Genomic DNA, 21006 nt, shown 5'->3' with positions numbered 1-21006 from the left:
CCTCAGCAGTGAGCTATTACTCACTTGGAGCTTTTTCGTTTTCTTAGCGTGTATTGGCATTTCTTTTTTATCTCTGACAGAGTTTAAAAACACCGAGACGCTTCCTTTTTTTATTTGGTTTGGTTGTGAGGATTATATGTTGACATATTGCTCCTCTCAGTGAGGAGTGAACCACAGCTGAACCCAGCAGGTGAGGGAGGAAACGAAAAGCTTCTAAATGACCTGTCAGCTCCTTTTTAAAAATCCTTCCTTTCTCCTGCAGCTGCTCTTTTAAATACCCAGAATACCTTTCCCCATGCTGCGCTGAAGCATGCGGCTATAATGCAGTGCTTCCCAAATGGTGCGCAGGTTCCAGGTGTGCTGCAGAATTCATCTGTGCATGCAGGAAGTAGTGGATCCATTTTTAATTTAGTATCAGTACCTTGCTCAAAAGGAAGCCAGTTCTGTATGCAGACAGTTGCCAGATGGTGGGAATTATTACAGCGTGACACATGAAAGGCTGTAACTGGTAGTGAGAGGGACATAATGTGTGAGTGGGAGGAGAAAAGCATAACTAACCACCAGCACGACCCACGAGTTGGAGAAGAACCTGCAGAAACTGTTGTCTGTTAACGGCCTTCAGCGCGAGGCTGAAGAAGATGCTTCGTGCTGACATGTTTCCGAGCACGCTGAGGAAACACTTACAAACCCAAACATCACTTCTGAAAGAAACTTGGCTCACTCTGAAGAGTGCTGGAGCTGAGCCAGAGGCAGGTGCACCGCGTGGACTTTGTGAGAATGCCTCAGAGGCAAACCGTAGTAAAGGGTGCTTATTGCAACCAAAAGTGTCATCGAACAGCGCAAAGAGTAACTGTGCAGGTGTGCATGAAATTAAACTTGTTGTGCAAACCCAGATCTGGTTTAAAGGGCACTGCCCGTCCTCCCCTTCGTCCTGTTTAGGACTGAAACTACTTTATCCAGGGTGCCTAATCTCGCCCCTCCTCTGCAGTCAGCGTTGAGCACTTTACAAACGAGCCCGATAGTTGCTGAGCTGTTCCTGCGACGGCGGCGGTATCTCTCCAGGGTCGTGCCGGGAACGGGCCGGCATGGGCGCCACGTTCTTGCTGACCTACTCACTACCTGCCTCTAATGGGTCATATTTTAGCTCCTGTGGCGGTGACAAATGGGCGCGCTCTAAAAGCCCTGTCCAAGGCGCTGAAACTCGGTTGATCTATGACTGAGTCCCGCTGATAAATGCCTCCTATCAGTTTGTGCATGACGCCGATTCATCACCGCGCCGAGGTTTGTTCTGGGAATCCATATTGGATTTTTAATGAAAGAGAATATAATGCAATTCAAAGTCAGTGGGTTTGCCAATGCCCTCGCACTTTACACACACAGTCATTAAGGTGCACACACACATGCTTACGCACAAACAAACCATCTCTCTTGTCGTGCTGTTGAGATTGCATTGCATTTCCCTAACAGCGTTAAAGAGTCTGCCTTGAAGGGCGATCCCTGTAATTGTGTTTGTCTCCTGCAGACCTCACACACAAACTACACAAACGTCATCCACACAAAGTGGTGTTTGAATTATTTCGTGCCAGCGCACACATGCTTTGTTTTTTTTGGTCTAAATTTCAAGAGAAAGATTGGAGTTATGACACTACACAGGTTTAATGAAAAATGTATTTCTTCATAAAATTGTTTACATTATAATCAGGTTTATTGTACACTAGGCTAACAAGTTTCTCTCTGCCATTATAAACTATCTTTGCTTAATGTAACACGGCAAAGAAAATGCTTTCTGCAGACGTCAAAGCTGCTTCGACAAGGTATTTAAGACGAGAAGAGTTCCTGTGCTGTGCTTTAGTCTGGCTGCACTGCATGAATGACCAGTAGCCGTGTGGATTATAGTCGCGATATCTGCCTGATTAAGCTATAATGACACGATTTCAGATAGAAAATAGTTTTTAGCCAGTTACGCAGGAGTATGATTTATCCGCTGCTGAAGTCCGCTCGTGGAAGGAGGGTTCGTAAACTGTCCAGTGTCCCTCACTCTGCATCCTCGCTTAATCCCAGAGCGCTGTTACATACAAGGACGCGTCTTACACAGAGTCATCCGTTAAGTCTATTACAGTTGCCGTCACCTTGATCCCAGACGCACCAAACTCAAGGAAAGAAGAAGACGAGGAACGAGTGCTGGCAATCAGCAGCGCTTCGGCTTGGTCGGCCATTAATTTCCTGTAAAACACCTGGCTGTGCAGGGACGTGTAGACGACAGAGCAAGCCACAGCGACCACGATAAAACACGCAGCACAAGCAGCCATCGCCACAACGTCCCATTTGTGGGTCGTCTCCCTCGGGACTGCCGTCTCCTTTGTGGTCACATTGACGCAGTCCCTGCTGTATCCAGGCTGCGCTGACACCACCTCAACACAAACCTGGTAGCGAGTGGACGGCTGCAGCTGCTTGATGTGATACTCTTTGACATCAGCAGGAAGCCTGGCTGTAAATGGCATCGAGAGGCGGCGGCCCTCTGCTAAAATGGACCAGTTTAGTTGTGAAAGCAAAGAGCCTGTGCTTTCCCACGACACAATGACAGAATAGGACTGGACAGACATGATATAGACATGTAAAAGTTGTTTCGAAGGCAGGGCAGTGTATCCGTTCACTGAAACGAGCACAGACTTTAGGTCTGCCCCGACGAGATTGTGGGCGACGCAGGTGTAAGAGCCAGCCTCCTGCTCCGTGGCATCGTAGATGTCGAAGGTTCCCTCTGGGTGCATGTAGTACTTATTGGAAATGCTGCCAGGTATGACCCTGACACCCGACGGTGTCACCCAGTAGATCTCGGGCTCTGGTTCTCCAAACGCCCGACAATGCAGTGACACTGAGCTCTCTTTGCTGATCTCAACTCGATCTGGGAGGCTCCCGGGTGAGATCAGGGGAAGGCAGATCTCCGTCATCTCCCTGAAGTGCACCTTTCGGACGTGCTGCCCTTGGTACTCTGGAGGTTCCACGCAGAACAGCGAGTCGGGCTCCATGAAGCGAACGGTGGTTCTGTTCGTGTTGACCCAGCGGATGACACAGTCACAGCGGATCGGGTTGCTGTGCAGGCTCACCTCTCGCAGGTTGGGCAGTGACTCCACGGTACTGCGATGAAGGCCGCTCAGGGAGTTGCTGTTGAGCATCAGAGTCTCCAGTCTGGGGAGCTTGTGGAAGGCCCGAGGGTGGATGTAGGACAGCCTGGGATTGTTTGTGGCCTCGATTTTTGTCAGTTCTGGCAGGTTGTTCAAGGCGAAACTGTCGATGGAGACCAGCTGAGGCATGCTGTTGATGCCGAGCTCTTTGAGGTGCAGCATGTCCATAAAATCACCTCTCTGGATTCTCTCAATCGGATTCTTATTCAAATCCAGAAACTTCAGGTTCTGAATTCTTGTCAGAGCTGCTCGGGGTACTCGATTAAGCAGGTTGTCAAAAAATGAGATGCTCTCCAAATTGTCGAGCCCGACCAGAGTGTCATCAGGAATTTCAGTCAAATTCATCCTGGCGAGCACAAGGCTTCGGAGGTTTGCCAAGGGCTTAAAGTTCATGTCTGACAGGTGAAGGATGGGATTTTCTCCCAGCATCAATATCTCCAGATTGGGGAGAGGCCTGAACCACTCGCTGTCGATGCTTGTCAGTCGATTGGAATTGAGATGGAGCCTCAGCAGCCTGCCCAGGCCCTGAAAAGCCCGGGAGCTAATGGAGAAAATCAGGTTGTGGTTGATGTAGAACTCCTGGAGGTTTGGGAGGGAAGCGAGGCAGCTGTCAGAAAGCTCCTGAACCCAGTTCTCCTCCATGTGGAGTGACAGCAGCTGGGGGAGAGAGCCCAGACGAACATCGCTCACCGAGGAAATGTTATTCTGGGACAAGTCAATTTCAGTGATGTTGGCCAAGTAATCCAAACTTTTCTCCACATTAACAATGTTGTTCGTCTGCAGTAGCAGCACCTGTGTTTCTGAGGGGAGTCCCTGCGGTAGCGCCGACAGGCCCAAGTCATTACAGTCCACGGTGGTAGCCTCGGCGTAAATAGAGCTGGGAGAGAACCAGGGTCGTATCTCGCATCGACACAACGGGGGGCAACGAGCGGCCCCCTCGGAGGCCAGAACAAAAGCAGCGAGACACAGCTCAGCCAGCAAACAAGCCACAACTGCTGCCTCCTTCATCTTGGCCCCGTATTCCCTTCAGCCAGTAATTGGCCCTTATGGAGTCGGCTGTTAGCGGTGTTAACTTCACAAATAAAAGCTCATTTGTTACTCCAGCAAGACAGAGCGGATTTCTGCTGACGCCTGGTCCCCGAAGCTTTGGCCCCGTTGTCTTCCCACTCTTGGCAATGAGAGGCAACCTTTCAGCTCGGTGTGTGTCAGGTTGTCTCGCACGCTGTGATGTGTCAAGGTCGACGCGTCCTTCAGGGAGCGGCGCTGAGAAGCAGAAGGGCGGTGGAGGAGTGCTGAGGCTCTGGCTGGGGACGAATCACTCTGCCTTCCATCATTATTATCCTCCGTCGCTGTCACTGGTGGCAGTTTCCATCTGGGGAGACGGGAGAGAAAGAGAGACCGATATAAGACGCTGCTGTTGGGGAATGTTGAGAAACATTGCCTGGGATTACCACTTCAGAGTTACATCACAGTTTCTCTGTTAAGATGCAGTAACGTGGGTGGCTATTAGACAAACCCCAACTTTCAGTGAGGTGACCCGACCGCTGTTATTATGTATATTTTTGGATAAGTTTGAATGAGCACATTTCCACAGCTGAAGGGTGAAAGGCAGACAGGATGAAGTTTTTAATTTTCTGTCAAACATGGAGCTCTGAGATGATGCTTAAAAATGTTAATTCAAGAGGCAAAACAAGTCCTCGCTTCTTTCCCCTGTGTTGTAATTAACAGATTCTCGCCGCCCCCTGAACCGCTCCTCTGCTGTGAACAATGCAGCTGCGCACACTTATCAAATCACCCACACACAAAAACACAGCAGCCGCAGCTGATGCGCACAACCTCGAGGTGTTGTAGACCCACCACAACTATCTGTCGTGCAAGCTTGCCTGCGCCGCTTTCTGCCTAATTCATGAGACGCTGAATCAACGTTGTCGGTACAGGTGACAGGTCTGCAGCGAGCTTTGCCTATGTCGACTGCACGTATTGATGCTTTGATTAATTTGTGACCTTGAGTGCAGAAGCCACAGTCGAGTGTACAACAGTAGATGAAGCTGTCAGCGTGAGCTCGAGCAGCCGGCTGCTGATGAGGACGAGCTATGGCACTTCATGCATATATTAGCTTGTTTGTGGCGCTCTGTGCGTTCAGGTTTGCAGAACTGAACGTTGCTCTGTCACTTATTCTCGTTCCTCGTTTCTTTATCGTGTGCTCTTTTAGAAACCTTAAGTACTGTTCTGCACGATGGCTTTGATGCCTCCTAAAAATCAAGTTTCTAAACTAAACACTAAATTCTGTTACATCTGCATGTCTGGGGCTGATGTTAACATACACCCGTTTTTATTAAAACTATTGTTTGTTTGTTTTTTATTATTGTTTGTTTAAATTCCCAAATCCAAAAAGCTGCAAAAACAGAGACGTGGTCAAAAAGTTTCCATCTACATCCTGTCAGATGGCCCCGCCCCTCCCTGAGCCTGGTGCTGCCCGAGGTTTCATCCTGTTAAAAGAGAGTTTTTCTGTTCCACTGTCGCCAAAGTGCTTGTTCACTGGGGGTCGCTGGCTTGGATTGATTGTTGGGATTTTCTCACCACATTTCACTATATAGTGTCTTGAGGATTGAATGTTTTCCAAAATTGCAAAGCCTAGTGGGAGGCAACCAAAAGACCAGATGTAAAGCAGGTCAAATAAATAGGTACATATTTTACGGTAATGTTATTTTTTAAAGTCATAAACGACCACTTGCAGTACCTTCACAGCCCACACGGGGCCTGCACTGGGAGCCGGTGACGTAGAGGCGTCGGGGCCAAACGCTGACATAATCGTATCGAAGTTACTTTAAGTTAACTTTTGTTTTCATACAAACTCAAAGCTCCCACTTCAGTTCAGCAGGAGAAGGCACTGGTGCAGAGTGACTGTTTATGTTGTCAAACATGAATGAAAACTAATCTGAAAATTCAAATCATGACTTTAATAATCCTGAATGTTACTGACAGATGAAGCAGGGAAGTGTTCCCGTGCAGCCATCAGGGTGGAGCTTCTCTGCCTGCATCCGTCTGTGTGCAGCAGCTCGCTCGGCTGAGCTGACAACGTTGGAACGAATGAATGTGCCGATCAAGCACGTTCATTCAACGTGTAATTAGGCTGTATTGGACACTTATATTTGGACCGTCTGCCTTACGAGGCTCACTTCAAACTGCGATCATTCCTCGCTCGTCTCCGCTCATTAAAGCGCTCGCGGGCGTCCATCGCCCAGACAGCGAGCTGCTGTGCTGTATCTAACCTTACAGGATTATGTAAATGCCTCTTCACAGACACGGAAACAACAGCGTCGTGTATAGTATTTAGGTAACGACAGAACCGAGCTCTCTGCTAATGAAGCAAGCGTGGTAGGAATGTTAAACGGACGGTTTAATAGTGGATGTTTTCTCTTTCGGCTGGAGAGCGCGCTCTCGGGAGACGCCGCCGTACGCTGATTTAATTTCTCCTGTTTACCTCGGCAGTGCTCGCACACTCATTTCCCTCTTATTACTTAACTCTAAAAGCCCGCAGGGGCTTCTTTCATTTCCCCTTCCTGCACAAACACAGTTACATCAAATGGAGATCAGAGTGGTGCCGCTTTTCATCATGTGACAGTTTAAACGCCGTGATTGTTTTAGTTTTTATTGAAAGAGGAAGTGATGGAGATTCACTGTCCACTCTTTATGCAGTCACGTGTTTAAGGCGTCACTAATTTCACTGCTGTTAAAGTGTGAAGGCCTGCTCACTTACACACTTGCACCAATCGCTGTTTAAAGTAATCCTTCTTGATCTGTGGGTTTATTGTTTCAGCCCCGCCCCCTTTTGAAGCCAGCTTGATTGGTTGTCTCAGTAACCATCTGAAGCAGAGCCTCCAGAGACGTTTTCAGTTTTCAGATTTAAAGTATGGACAAAGACTAAAACAGGATATTGTTTGTTTGCTTCACTTTGATTTGTTTAAGCTCACAGTAGAATTTCACAGTTTTATTCTTTCAAATCTATTTTTTCTCCACAGCTGGTGTTTGTGTTCAGTTCAGTTTAGTTTTGGCACACGGTGATAATCGTAGAGACGCCCAGTACAGAGTGATTGAACCTGAGTGTTTATAACAGTCTGAAGCTTCACCATCACCACTGGATCACTGTACATACACAGTACATATACATACACAGTACATATACATACACAGTACATATACAGTATAAATGCTGTACAAAGTATTTGACCCCTTCCTACTTTCTTTTTTGCATAGTTGTCGCACTTATCATATCAGACAAAAATGCCCAGAGCAAATAAAAATAAGTTTTTCAGTGTTTTCAGAGCCCTGACTTTCTCACACAGGGCAGGTTTGCGTAGTTTTGGTATATTAATAAATGAAAACATCACTAAAATCTGCATTTTGATGCTGATTTTATTTGTAATTTCCACCAGGTAAATTTAGGGAAATGAATCAAACTTTTAGTGACTCACAGTCTCAATAAAACCATCTGTCTCATGAGCTAAGACTGCTACTAAATTAACAATATTTCCTCTGTATTTCTGTTTTATTTTAGTTTTCCAAATTCCCCAAATCATTTGTTAACCACAGTAACCTTGGTCTGAACCACCCTACCAAGTGCTGCCAGTGCAGAAATAACTGGGAGGTGGATTTATACTGGAAAGAGAAACCATGTGCGGGGACACGATTGTTATTTAGGTCAGTTTCATAATAGTTTGATATTGTTGTCACTAATCATACGTGCATATAAACTCAGAGGTTCACCAAACCTTTGTGAGATACTTGTTTTTAATATTCGACGTCTTTGGTAAATAAAGGAAATTCTTCCTTTGAATTCTGGAATAAAGAATCTTTTTGTGGACGAGTGTAACTGCTGTATTGATAAATTCAGTCACCTGTAGCTCTACACAGTTAATGGCACGACTAATGTTTCTCGTCCCGGGTTGAATCTTTCATTAAAGAGGAGTTTTCTGCTGCGACGGGCCTTTCGCAGTTTCTCCAACATGTTTAGCTGACGTGCAGGATCACTGCCCGCTGCACAGAAATGTCACGACCTCAGAAATTAGAGATTGTACTCTCCCCATTACTTTTCTTTGCCGGGAATAGAAGCGATTGCTGCTGAGCGCACGGCGCGATCCGGCTGCAGGACCTATTCCGGCTCACTCTTTGCCAGGGCAGCACTTAGGGAGAAAGACCCTCCCACTGTTGATAAAAGTATTTAGTAATGCATTATACGACCTGCATACAGACGTGGGAGCTGCTCTGTTTAACCCGGTGGGACTGCAGGCCTGGCCACTTTTTTTAAGTGCTGAGTATTGACATTTGGCGAATGGATTAAAGCAGCTCGAATGTGAAATATTTATGCATTTCTTATACAGCGGGGGGAGAAGCCAGGGGCCACAGCTCTTAGGGCTCCTCCGTCCTAATGTGGCAGACGTTTCATAAAGTGGTCCCAGTTCCCCATGTTTTATTCAGGACTCGCTGATACACACGGCTATCCGCAGCTCGCTGCTAACACCCTCCTCTGAGCTGCTGCTCCTGGAAATGTCTTAATTACATCTTTGGAGATAGATGTGAAAGCAAAAAACAAACTGACAGCCCACTGATTACACTGAATTTGTTTCTGCTGGTGGAACCTGATCGTAGTGGTGATGGTGACAAACTGCTCACCCAGAGGTTGACGTGCAACTTCCTGGCAACACGAATGCACAAGGTTGCCTGCTGAGAGGCAACCTGTCTCCAAACAGTCTGCCACCGATTGCTGACAGTTTAGCTTAAATGTTGCAATCAGTCAGAAGATAGCAGCTTACCACCTGTTCCTGTGTTCCTGGACCCAGTCGCTGAAGCATTAAAGCCATAATGTCTACTTTAAAGGGGTTCATTGCACACGGTTGTGTTGCAGCCTCCAGCCACTCTTTTTCCTCTGTGTAGCGTAAACCAACCAACAAACGGCAGAAAATCAAACGTCTGAAAAAGTATTTAAGGTGGTGGATGAACCGCATCAAAGCCCAGTACAAGATGAAAAATACATTTTTGGAAATGTAACTCGTGCAAAGCTACTCTAGGAAAGTCCAAAAATAAGAAGAACATGCCAAAGCAACAGGTGGCGATATGATTCTAACCGTGTAGAAATTGGCCAATCAGAAGCCTAGGAGCCTGGGAGGGAAAGAGTAAACAAAGATGGCGCGTAGAATCAGTCTTTCTAAGTGGAGCGACAGTAACTGCGTGTCTACATGGAAGTGTGTAAAACCTGCAGATAGCCTCTATCCGCCTTTGTTGAAATTCATCTCATGTAAACTTTAACGGCGTGTACGTGTGGACCGCATGCACAGACAAGGCTGCGTTTTTGGACTTGGCCTGAAACAGACAGAAAAGGAGCTCGTCATCATCTAATGTTAGCTAACAGGCTATGCTGTTGTTGCCATGCAGATATTTTGGGATATTAAATTTCTGTTACTGCTGCAACAGTAAATTCTTACTGCTCAGGATCTGCAGACACTTCCTCACAGTGAAACAGACATGTGAACGATGCATGGAGCTGCAGCTGCGTCACAGCATCGGTTTTCACAAACGCCTGATTGCAGATGTTGCTGCCAACAGCGGCACATCCAGTTTTTAGGTTTAGGGAGCCGTTACTTTTGCACGGTCACGATGGCCGCCTCGCCGATGAGAACGTGAAGCGTGGACATCTGAACATAAACATGACAAATGTGAACAGAGTGGAGCGAGCAGTGAGAATAAATAGGACAAATAAACAAGCGCTGACTCGTTCTTCGAATAAATGTTGCTGTGAAAGTGTCCAAAACACGAGGTGCACAATCATATAAATGAGTCTGTGTTTGCAGAATAAACTGTTTGCTTTCAAGTTTCTAATTAACACTTTTATTCACGGCACCGATGCACCCGGCCTTTCTTTTCTATAGATTGCACATAAATAACTCTCCTCCCTGCAGACAGATAATCACCGTCAGATTCTCTCTCATCTTTATTAGCTGCTGTGTTTTCAGTCAGCTGCTTTGTCTCCACTCTGCAGGCGTCTGTCCTTGAGACCCTGGGCTAACACAAATGCCTTTAAGCAAAATGCTGAACACCCACCGGCTCTCTGTTTGCTGACCTCTGACCTCCCCGTGGGAGGGAGAAAACTACTGCAGTGTAAGAAAACCCCGTGAAATAAGCTCATCTGCTTTTTCCTTTCAAGGACATCTCATGCAGCAGACCTCGGTGTAAGCAGACGGTGACAGATTTATGATTTCTGCTGATTTATCACAGTTAATCGTCGTATTATCACAAACAGATTTACCCACTTCATAAATTGATAGCAGACTGCGTCTCGTTGCCACTTTAACGCCGTCTCCATGCACCAATGTGGCTTTGGAGACGGCGGCTCAGTGCGCGTGGTCGCAGACCCGGTCCTCGTCGAGTCAGCCATTTTTCAAATCAGACAAAGTAACAAGTGCTGATGTCACAACACCATCACCCCGGTAACGAAGGCCCAGCAGCTGCTGCACTTCCTCCGTCTCCTGAGGAAGAGTAACCTGGACCAGGACCTGCTGCTGGCCTTCTACAGCTCCTCGGTGGAGAGCGTGCTCTCCTCCTGCCTGATGTTTGTACTCAGGGGCCACGACTGAGAGCAGGAAGGCTGCACAGAAGGTCATTAACACCACCCAAAACACTGGCTGTGCCCCCCTGGAGGCCATCACCACATCCTCCTGTCTCAGGTAAACCAGGGCCATGACAGGTGACCCCTCACACCCTGCCCACCAACTGTTTGAGCCACTGCCCTCTGGTGGGCGCCTCTGGTCTTCCACACCTCCAGACTCACCAGCAGTATTCCAGCATTTCTGGGCCAAATACGATGAGTTTGATTTAGAGATACAATGACTGCAACGCTGCAAAGGGACAGAAGGTGGAGCCTTCTCATTTTTTGTTGCGTTAGAGTGGAGAAATTTACGCTGGTGGAGATTCTGCACATTTGATGAACAGTTGTATGAGACCTGACATGTTAGCTTGATGTCTAGGACTAAGACTAAAGGACGACTCACAAACACACTCAGGGAGCTCTCTGGGGTTCAAGCCGTCACCCCTCCTTTCACTGCCTGACACCAAAGCCAACGAGCCGGGGATGAACCTGCTGCATTTAGAGGCAAAAAACTAAAGACGACAAGTTCGTAAAGTTTCCCGAGAAACTTCAAGATGTACAGAGTGCAGCGAGAATTTCAGGGAGGGAAACACTCATCAGTTTTGAGGACAGTTGATCCTGGATGAGTCTTTATGGATCTTTCAGGACTTCTGCTTAGTCCATAGTCGGTTGTGGTAGATTTGATCACAGCAGCAGAAACGATGTGGAAATGCTAACCAAGGAGAACCTCCAGGACTGTTTCCAGCCGAGGTCTCTGGAACGTTCTGCCAATGCACACCATGACCATGACTATGCTGTTGGCATTTTCCTCCTTTAGACGATTTGTACCCGAAAACAAAACCAGGGGTTTCAAATCCTCAGAGCTAAAGAGGTAGCACCTGAACATGCTGGAAAAGTGCATCCATGTCTCCACCGTCACAGCACTCACCTCGCCTGAGAGCCACCCCATTGTCATCCCAGGCAGGTGATTGGCTAATCGTCCTTTCCTCACCCTACTCTTTTTGCACTGTGAATCACTCAAAGAAAGGACTCGACTTTCAATAAAAGCATCTTTGAGAGGCGAGCTGTCCAGAGACACGTGACGAATGATTACAGCAGGAAAAGCTGTTTCTCGTGGCACCCGAGTTCACCTTTGAAGACGGATTTTGTTTCTGGGAAATAAAACACTCCGTGCTTCGTGTAGTAAAAGCGATGTTTTTTCCTGTGCTTTCTGCCGAGCGGCTCCTGTTCTAATAAACCTTAAGATCGTTAATGATAGAACGTCTATTTAAAAAGCTGCTGATCCTACTGCGTAGTTACGTCTCTATGTGATGGTGAGGCCGGCTGCAATCTGGACGTATATAAAAGCAGCACACACTGTATACACGGGCGCACACAGACTCAGGTTGCTGTGTTGGATCTTCCATCTGTGCTGTTTGTTCTGGGATAGCTCTGTTTTTCTTGATCTTCCCTCTGCAAAGAAATCTCTGTTTGGTCTCCTCTGGTTCAGCAATTTCAGACATTAAATGGTGTTGACAGGAAGTGGCCGGTCATATTCGGGCCCATCTGTTAAGTGATGGATTAACTGGTGTAGCTGGGAGGTGTGGAGCTGTTCTATGTGGTTAGGATTCATTAGACCAACGTTGTTTTTTAAGGCATTGTATATTATTATTGTCTTGTTCCTTGAGACATTTTAAGTGCTGTTAATCAGCCAGATGAAAATAATGCTAACAGTAGCAGCACTGCTCTTGGCTTGCTTGTCTCCAGTACTACCTTATACACTCTGATAGGGTTTGCTGGTATTATCAACATGTTTTTAACCTAAAACCATCATCTTTTCTCAAATCTAACAAACAGCAAGCAAAAAAAGAAGCCCTTAAGTGCCAGAAAATGCAGTACCTCTAATGTCCACTAGAGGCTCCAACAGTGACAGTCCCCATAAACTCTGATGTCCAGCAGAAATAATCCTGTTTACAGCCACAGAGAGGCAAATGCTGCCATTAAGGCCTGAAAGCGTGTGAGAGCCATCTTTTATATACAAAGATAATAATAATGTCCTCATCAAAAGTCCTGAAGAGGAAGGTATTGTCACAACTCCAGCGATACAGGACAGTCCGGTGCAAATTTATGAATTTCCAGCATCTAGGACAGAAAAGTTACTGGAAGGACGTCATGACATCAGCCCCTGCTTTGTGATCTGTGCTTTGAAGAAAGAAAGAAAGAAAGAAAGAAAGAAAGAAAGAAAGAAAGAAAGAAAGAAAGAAAGAAAGAAAGAAAGAAAGAAAGAAAGAAAGAAAGAAAGAAAGAAAGAAAGAAGGAAGGAAGGAAAGAAAGAAAGAAGGAAAGAAGGAAACTCCATCCAGCAGCGAGTGACCAATGGTGGAGCCAATAAAGGTGCTCTACTAATGCAATAAAAATAAAAACTTTAGCAAGAGAAGCTCTGAAATCCTTAAAACAACTGCATAAAAAGCTGGAGTGTGTACTTCTGCACACATTTAGTCTCTTGAGCTTCGTGGATGTCTTAAAACAAAGTCTGAATGCCTGTATTCTGTTGCCTTCATGCACGGGACAGTCATTCAAACCCGAGACCGTTATTAGGGTAATGTGACACATACAGCGGCGTCGCTTCATCTTTTTTTCTTTACCTGACATGAGTCAGCGCTGCGGTAATCCTGTGCAATTCACATTGATTTATATCAAATTAAGGATGGTCCTAACAGTGACAGAGAAACGACCTCAAAAAGCAGCAGACTGTCAGAGTTCTGGACTTTGGGGATCATTTAGAGCCTTTCTGTTAATTATTGTCATGTTTCTGAGTTTATTTGGTTTATCCTCACAGCGGCTGCTTCCTGTGTTTTGTCTCTACTTTAACTTCTCGCTCTGACTGATTGGGTTAATTGTCTCCCCGTGTGTTTTGTTTTTTTTTCCCGGAAGTAAAGCTGAGTTTGGAGTTCACTCCCCATCTCCGGAGTCCAAACGCCACCTGCCGCACAGCAATATGATTCCCAAAGTTTAGTTTCTTACGTGGGAACAAGAGCGACTCGATTAGAGAAACAAAACTAAATGTCACTACATGATCCATTTTAATTATGCTTTTTGTCATTTCCATAAACAGAAATGGTAACATTTGTTGCCCAGTTAAAAAATACGGTGAAATAAATTCACACTGAAAATTCCTTCAGTTGAATCCTTGGACTGTGTTTTTACAGACATGTTAGTGCACTGTTCTTTAGCTCCGGCTGCAGCGGTATTAATACTCCCACACTTGTTTTTCTCTTCTAAAGATTTATAAAAGTCCTCAAATCTGTACAGAAATTCTGGAAATTCTTAGTTGCATAAAACCTTTTTGTCGTAGGAAATGTGCAGTAGCACTCTCTGCTATCCTGAAAACTTGATCGGTCCTGTAAGAGGATTCTGTAAAAGACTGAAAACTGAATGAAACTTCGTTGTTTGGATCAGAAGACTCGTTTTCGATCAGCCTGCAGCTTCGCTCCAATCGACCCGACTCATTATCAGCAGCTCGGGTTAGCAGCAGACAGCGAGACACGAGCAGAACAGTGTGTACCAGTTTCCTGTATTTCCTCTTTTTACTTTAATTGATTTCTGTGGGTGTTATTGGCACGAGACGGGGAAGACGACGTCGCCAAAACATCCAGATAAGATCCGAATTCCCGCATTAAATCCCCCGTTCCCTCCCTTCTTTCTCTCCTCCCTCCGTTTGCCATTGATTTACGATTAAACCCATCCCAAGCGAGGCTCGTCCGCCCATTTATCCGCTCCCCCTCCTTCTGCACACGCTCCTTGTTAGCATCACCAACATTAGAATTCACACTTAGCCTCCACTCCCACGAGTCGCACTTCTCTCTTTAATCAGCAGCCAGTCTTGCTGTTAATTACCCTCACAGTCACATGCATGTGGAGCACGTAAACACAGGCGGGTTAACAGCCTGACCTCTGTTTGTCAGCTGACGACGGTACATGTGTAAAGCTAACCATCTCCTGTGTGTTCAGTGCGGAGGAGGCAGCAGCAGATGGGTTCTTATATCGACTCTGACAGGTCGCTAGATACAAAGCTGATGGTGCTGCACTACATTTCAGACTGTTTCATGTGTGGCTCGATGCTGGCGGATGGTGGGCAGGGCCGTGGGCTGCGGATGCCCGGGAAGATCGAGCAAATACTAAAGCAGAATGTTGGCGAGCGGCGTGAAACTGTTGATTCTACTCGCAAACGCTGTCACAGCAGAACCTGTTCTAATCGCCCTGCCGTGAACTTTAACCTCTGCCACGCTGACCGAGGCTTGTGCACGCTCCTGGGTTTGGGGTACATTTGCTGGGACGTCCAGTCCCGGGAATACTGGTGACTGTCTTCACGTGGGAATAATCTTTCCCACTGGAATTGTTTGGATTCATATCATTTTTTCAGTATTTTAGGAATAAAATCAGTCAATAAATCAGGCGGTGCTAGATGAATGATAGATGAGCAAACCTCTCAGTCCAAACCTCCAGAACACAACCAGGAATAAAACTGGAAACTATGGTTTTCTCCATTTATGTGACACGTTGAACTTTTCCAGCTCAGAAATCTGAACGATGGATAAAGCCGGGTTCGAAATTCCTTTTGATTTGGAGTCAAAGGTTTTTACAGAGGGGCTTCTGGGTATTTTGATCATTTCATGAAATCCATGAAGTCCATTTCCTCCATGCGTCTGAGTCAGGCTCGGAGCGATGTAGGAACAAACGTTTAAACCTCCAGAATGCCGACAGGAGGAAATCACGTGGACCTTATCGTTCACCTCCCCACGTGGGAAAAATTAGTTTCGGTTATGGTGACACGTTTCCGTCAAACATTTTACACGCTGATCCTTTTTATTATTTAATGAATCAGAAAATGTTCTCAAGAAGACGTCGGGCAATTTTCCTGCGTTTCAGGAGTGAAACGCTCCGCAGATCAGTGTGATTTATGATTCCCTCGAGCCCGGAATAAAAGTGAAAAGTTTGGTGGGTGTCAGCGGTGCTGAAGTGGAGATCTGTGGCCTCTAACGTTATGGTTGTAAATTACAGACATTTTTATTGCAAAACACATGTTAGTGGTGAAAATCCATCAACTAACATCACCATGAAACTTCCCCAGCTGATGCATAAAGACTGGTGTGTCTACATGTGCAGAAATACTCATTCTGTAACAGCATATGTGCTCATCTTGGTCATTAGTGAGCTATGAAGTAATAATGAAGCCAGGAAATGATGTGTGCATGCTTTAACGTGTCAGGTAGCTGAAGGTCGCGGGTCATCTTCATCTACCTGAGATGCTCTGAGTGCTGATTACACCCCGTCCACCGCCCTGACCTCCTCGCCTGCTCTGGCCTCGACTTTGAAGCGCAGAATCAGCAGATGTGAACGGGCTCCAGCTTCAGCAGCAGCTTACTTCACGTTTGATGCTGGAGTGAGTCTTTGACAACGATGGGCCGGGAAGCCACAGTGATGCTGCTTTGTTTCCCTGAGGAGAATTCTGGAATATCACCAGTAAAGACAAAACGACTCTAAAGTAATTTTTTGGCATCTCGTCGTCGACGGGAGGCTCGGCAGAGGAGATTACGTCTCTCGGAAACATCTCCCCCCTCGTTGTGTTTTGTCTCTCGGCGTGAACGCGTACGAGGAAACTTCGCTTTATTGTCCGCTCTCAGCACCACGGTGTCTCCGTTTCTGTTCAGCTCAGCGCTTCATTTTTGAAACAACCTCCAAACAATGAGCCCGATTTCCAGCATGGGGAGAAGAATCAAGCAAACATGATTAGCGCTGATTTGTGTTGGGCAAGTTTTATTCCGCAGCAATATCCTGATGTATTAACCGATGCAGACATGTTGATTTTCCTGGCGGCGCTGCGTACTGCACAAGTGGTTTAGTATAGATAGTATAAGAGGCCCAAATCCATTTATGAACACGGCCACAATGAGAGAGGGCCAAGAATACATCATGATTCATGTGACAAATGAGTTTCTATCACCATTTGTTACAGACTGCATTTGTTTTTCGGGAAAAGTCCCCCTCAAGCATCGATCTGAGAAATGGAGTTTCCAAAAAATGATGAATCTCATACAAAGTTTCAGGCAGAGCTGCAGCAAACGCTACTCTCCTACACCTGAGAAAGATGCTAATATCTGCCAGACACGTTGAAATGCAAAGAAATGCATAGAAGAAAACAAGCAGCAGCTTAACTTTCAACTTTTTCTTCCAGCTGAATTTAATTCTGCCAAAAACAAAAGAAGCAGCTGAGTGTAGAATTACGCCGAGCGGCCGTGGCCCACTCAGACCTTTAATCACAGCTCTGATTAACACACCAAACTAAGATGAAGTGTTTTCTTCTCTGTGATTTATGTTGATTTTCTCGTTAACAGCTTTCCTTTTGACACCAGCAGGAAGCTTTAATTTCAGTTCGGGGGCTTTATTGTATTAGTTGTGACTTTTTTGAGCCTACATATGTTTTTATAAATATTAATTATATTATGAAACAGCAGAAAATATTTGATTTATCGACCCCAAACACATGTAGTAACATGAGGGAGCTCTAGTGGGCAGCAGACTCCACTTTGACAATCACCAGAGACCTGAGAACCGGGATGTCCCCCACGGGTTTTAGACGTCTCACTGTCGCAGTTTTAGCCGCGGCCATGTTGGCGTTTTAGAGCTCGAGGTGACCATATTTGGTATCATTTGGCTTGGCTACACAGCTGCATCCACAAACTGTATCACACAGGCACAGATACCTGCTGAGTGCTAGAATCTCAAAACTGGAGCTCCGCCTTCCTGTATGGTCTGTTGCTACAGTAACCTCATAGCAGCCACATTATTGGTCACATGATGTCATTAAAAGGCTCCAACAGCACAAACGCCATCAAGGCGTCCAGTTCAGGGGCTAGCCGAGGTGAACCCTAGCAGCTAGCAGCTGTACACCTGTCAGCCAAAGAAGCCACGCCCCCCAGCGAGCTTTGACCATATGTAGCCCCGTTATCTACAAAACATCTAAACTTCTTCTTGAAGGTCTCCTGGACGTCCGTGTGGGACTTTCTCTTTATTTATTGATTTGAATAAAACACTAATAATAGAACAGTGACGTTCTCCTGCAGTAATGTGATTCACTGCTTTAGCCTCTGGTGGCCGTTAGAAGAACTGCAGTTTTTGGCACCTTTTAAATTTTGCTTCTTTTTGTTCTTTTTTCTAAATGAACACGGTCCTGCGGAGCTGGAGCCAAAGAACAGCACATTTCCAGCAAGCCAATCGGCAAAGTGGTGCAAATGTAGATAATGAGTGTTCGTATGTGCGCTGTGTAACCGCTCAACTGGAGTTGCATGGGTCGTTCAACCTGCAGGAAACTGAGTTGCTGTGTAACGGTTTCATGCTGTTCATTCCCACACGTGAAGTCTTAAATACGCATTTTAAGTACGTGCGCGCCGTCCACTAGATGGAGCTCGGTTTAAGCTGCAGCTCTGGATACGTGAAAGCTTAGATGATGTTTATCATTATTGTGACCCGGTTTACTGGAAGGTTTTTTATTGTTTCTGTGAGATGTCGTTTAAACACATGGATATAGAGTTCAGCACTTCGTAATTATCCTTTTGTTACTGGTTAGACTTAAGCGTATTTAAAGTAATAATTATGATTCCTAATGAGTCTGTGATCAATTTGCATGTTTGATGGACAAACTGAATGTTAATGCCTAAAATCCAGATTAACTGTCGGTGCTTTCAGAGAATGAGAGGATGGGACTTTATCCCATCAGGAAAAGAGAGAAGACAACATGTAGTTTGTGCTGTGAAGTTGGGGATTCCCGTAATGATAAGAGTGCAATAAGTCCCCACAGAATAATTAACTCTGAGCTGCGTGGCTCCCTTAAAACATGTGATTGTGATAAATGGGTCCAAACGTGCTTGTGTTTGTCCTCCTCCTCCTCACACAGGGACGGAGTCTCCGGTTTAAAAGACCTGCTGTCATTATTTAATTAGGAGGATTATTCCAAAGTGACTTAGCACTGTTATTGTCAATTAAATCAAAATAATAGGCTATTTTGCTCATGCAGTCTAATCAGTCCAAATGTGCTGCGAACCCTCTGAGAAATCACGCCATGAAAATTGAGGATGAACGTTGACGTATCAGTCTTGGAGCTCCGGAGAGGGCTGCGTCTTTAAAGTGTCCACGGCCGACGCTCCGAGCCTGACGCTGCTGCATGTTGACGTGAGGAAACTGAGCTTCGGCGTACTTGACCCCTGTTTAGCTGGGCAGGGGGGAGAAGTGCTGATTTCAGTCTGAGCACTTAAAGACGCCTCCGTGCACTGCTGCTTATTATGAAGGAGGCTTAAATACAGCGGGAGTGAGGACGGAGGAAGGAGGGAGGCAGAGAGGGGCTGAGGTTCTGGCAGATTAGGCAGGCGGTGGTGGAGATCACCCCACAGCCAATCCTGTGACCCCTCTTTCTCTCCTGACTCACGTCGCCACACCGCACGCTGGCATCGGCCGCCAGTCCACGGCGGCTCTGACGAGAGCCGACGAAGCCCGGGACGCTTTCGCCTCATTGGGAAGTGTCCCGGCGGCTCGGTTTCCTGAGGGGACGGTTGTAGCTTTCGCGTGTTATCACGAGTCTTTCCTGCTTCTCGTCACTTTGAAAAGACACAAAGCTCCCCCGCACCCGCCCTTCCCTTTATCCAGGCTTGTTGCACACTCTGCCTTTCTCTGACTTCAGGGATGAACCTGTGGAGTGACACTGACAACACCGTGTCCCCTCACGCTCCACTGCAAGACACCAAAGTGACAAAACGCGAATAGCGACTAAAGTGACGAGGCGTCCTCGCACCCCTCCGGAACGAGAGAGAAAAAAATCCCCCAGCCCTGTTTTCCTATTCCCCTCAGCTGTCAGAACCGCAGGCTGAGTCGCCACAGCGCTCAAGGACTACCGCAGTCCTGACAACGCACACACACAAACACACAATCACACGAGTACACGGACACATTCCCGAAAAACCACACACAGCAATCAAACACTCACCAACAGAAAGTAGGAGCTGCATCCATCACATCCCGTGCACCGCGCAACAGCAGATGGACGGCAGGTATTCCTGGCATGGTTGCAGCGCCGCGGAGTGTGTGTGTGTCAGTGTGTGTGTGTGTGTTTTATTTAAGGCATGCAGTGCTGCATTTTAACATCCAGCAGAAGCAGCTATTTTCTTGTTTTCCTCGAGCATCTCCAAGAACAAACGTCTTCTCTCTTTGGCTCTCCACAGCGACAGAGATGTGGAGAGAGGAGGGAGGGGGGGCGAGCGAGAGACACTCATACAGAGAGAGAGAGAGAGAGAGAGAGAGAGATCAGGAATTAAATAGAGAGAGAGCAACAGAGAGACACTGAGAATGAGTGATCCTTCCTCTCCTCTGCTGTTGGAGAGGAGATCATCCATCACTCTATTACACACACACACACACACACACACACACACACACACACACACACACACACACACACACACACACACACTCCAGCTCCCCTGGGAACTGCCAATGAGTGTTCGCCTTTGAAGCTGTGGATCAATCTGATTGGTTTAGCAAGCTGCCTGTCAGTCATGATCCCCTGTATCCCCACGGCAACGGAGAGGAGGTGGTGATGGAAAGGGGGTTTGGGGTGGAGTGGGTGGGTAGGAGGAATTAGAGACAGAATCTGTGGAAGAGAAGGATGGACGACAGGGTGAGCTGGTGAGGAGGAGAAAAAGATGGAAGATGATGAAAAGTAGAGACCAGAGGAGGAACAGGTGGAAGAACAGGCATGAAGGAGGAGGAAGGTGAAGCACCGTCAGCCTGCCTGGGAGGGGTCATAGTGCAAGTCACAAAGGTCCAACAGGCACAGGCGAGGGTAATTCACAGACTGTATATAAAAGATGGGCATTGCACCAAGTCTGAAGAGTTTAGCTTCTCTAGAGGTGCTTTACACCTGCATTCTTTCTTATGACCAGCAGGGGGCGACTCCTCCGATTGCACAAAGAAGTCTGACTGCATAAAAGTTGAACCTCAGCTCAGTCGATCTGGGGCCTGATGATCTTATGGCCTCATTAAACATTTCAACTCTTATTGAATACAACCTGTCCATCCATCACAGGTGGAGCGGAAATGCCCAGACATCCCTCACAGTCGCAACCAATCCACATCTGAAAGTTCGGCAGCTCC

General features: G+C 46.6%; 2 protein-coding genes across 3 annotated transcripts in view; one reads left to right on the top strand and one right to left on the bottom strand.

Moving 5' to 3' along the window:
* Positions 1-21006, top strand: part of immp2l (inner mitochondrial membrane peptidase subunit 2) — a 198923-nt gene that overhangs the window by 133695 nt on the left and 44222 nt on the right. The window lies entirely within an intron of this gene.
* LOC147326824 (leucine-rich repeat neuronal protein 3-like) lies at positions 1657-20077 on the bottom strand. The gene is made up of 2 exons (XM_086302180.1): positions 19841-20077; positions 1657-4554 (listed from the first exon to the last, which is right to left on the bottom strand). Exon 2 carries the CDS (start codon positions 4188-4190, stop codon positions 2088-2090), a length of 2103 nt encoding a protein of 700 aa, XP_086158306.1. The 5' UTR covers positions 4191-4554; positions 19841-20077; the 3' UTR covers positions 1657-2087.

This window comes from Aulonocara sp. 'chitande type north' Nkhata Bay, linkage group LG7 (genome assembly GCF_057382095.1).
Source record: "Aulonocara sp. 'chitande type north' Nkhata Bay isolate Kocher_YH1m ecotype deep benthic linkage group LG7, A_spYH_male_GT1.1, whole genome shotgun sequence".
NCBI lineage: Eukaryota > Metazoa > Chordata > Actinopteri > Cichliformes > Cichlidae > Aulonocara > Aulonocara sp. 'chitande type north' Nkhata Bay.
The sequence above is the reverse complement of the archived record's forward strand: the minus strand, read 5'-3'. Positions and strand labels throughout refer to the sequence as shown.

What these genes read in the sequence shown, in the direction of transcription:
- LOC147326824 (XM_086302180.1), bottom strand. Translation starts at nt 4,190, where the DNA reads ATGAAGGAGGCAGCAGTTGTGGCTTGTTTGCTGGCTGAGCTGTGTCTC.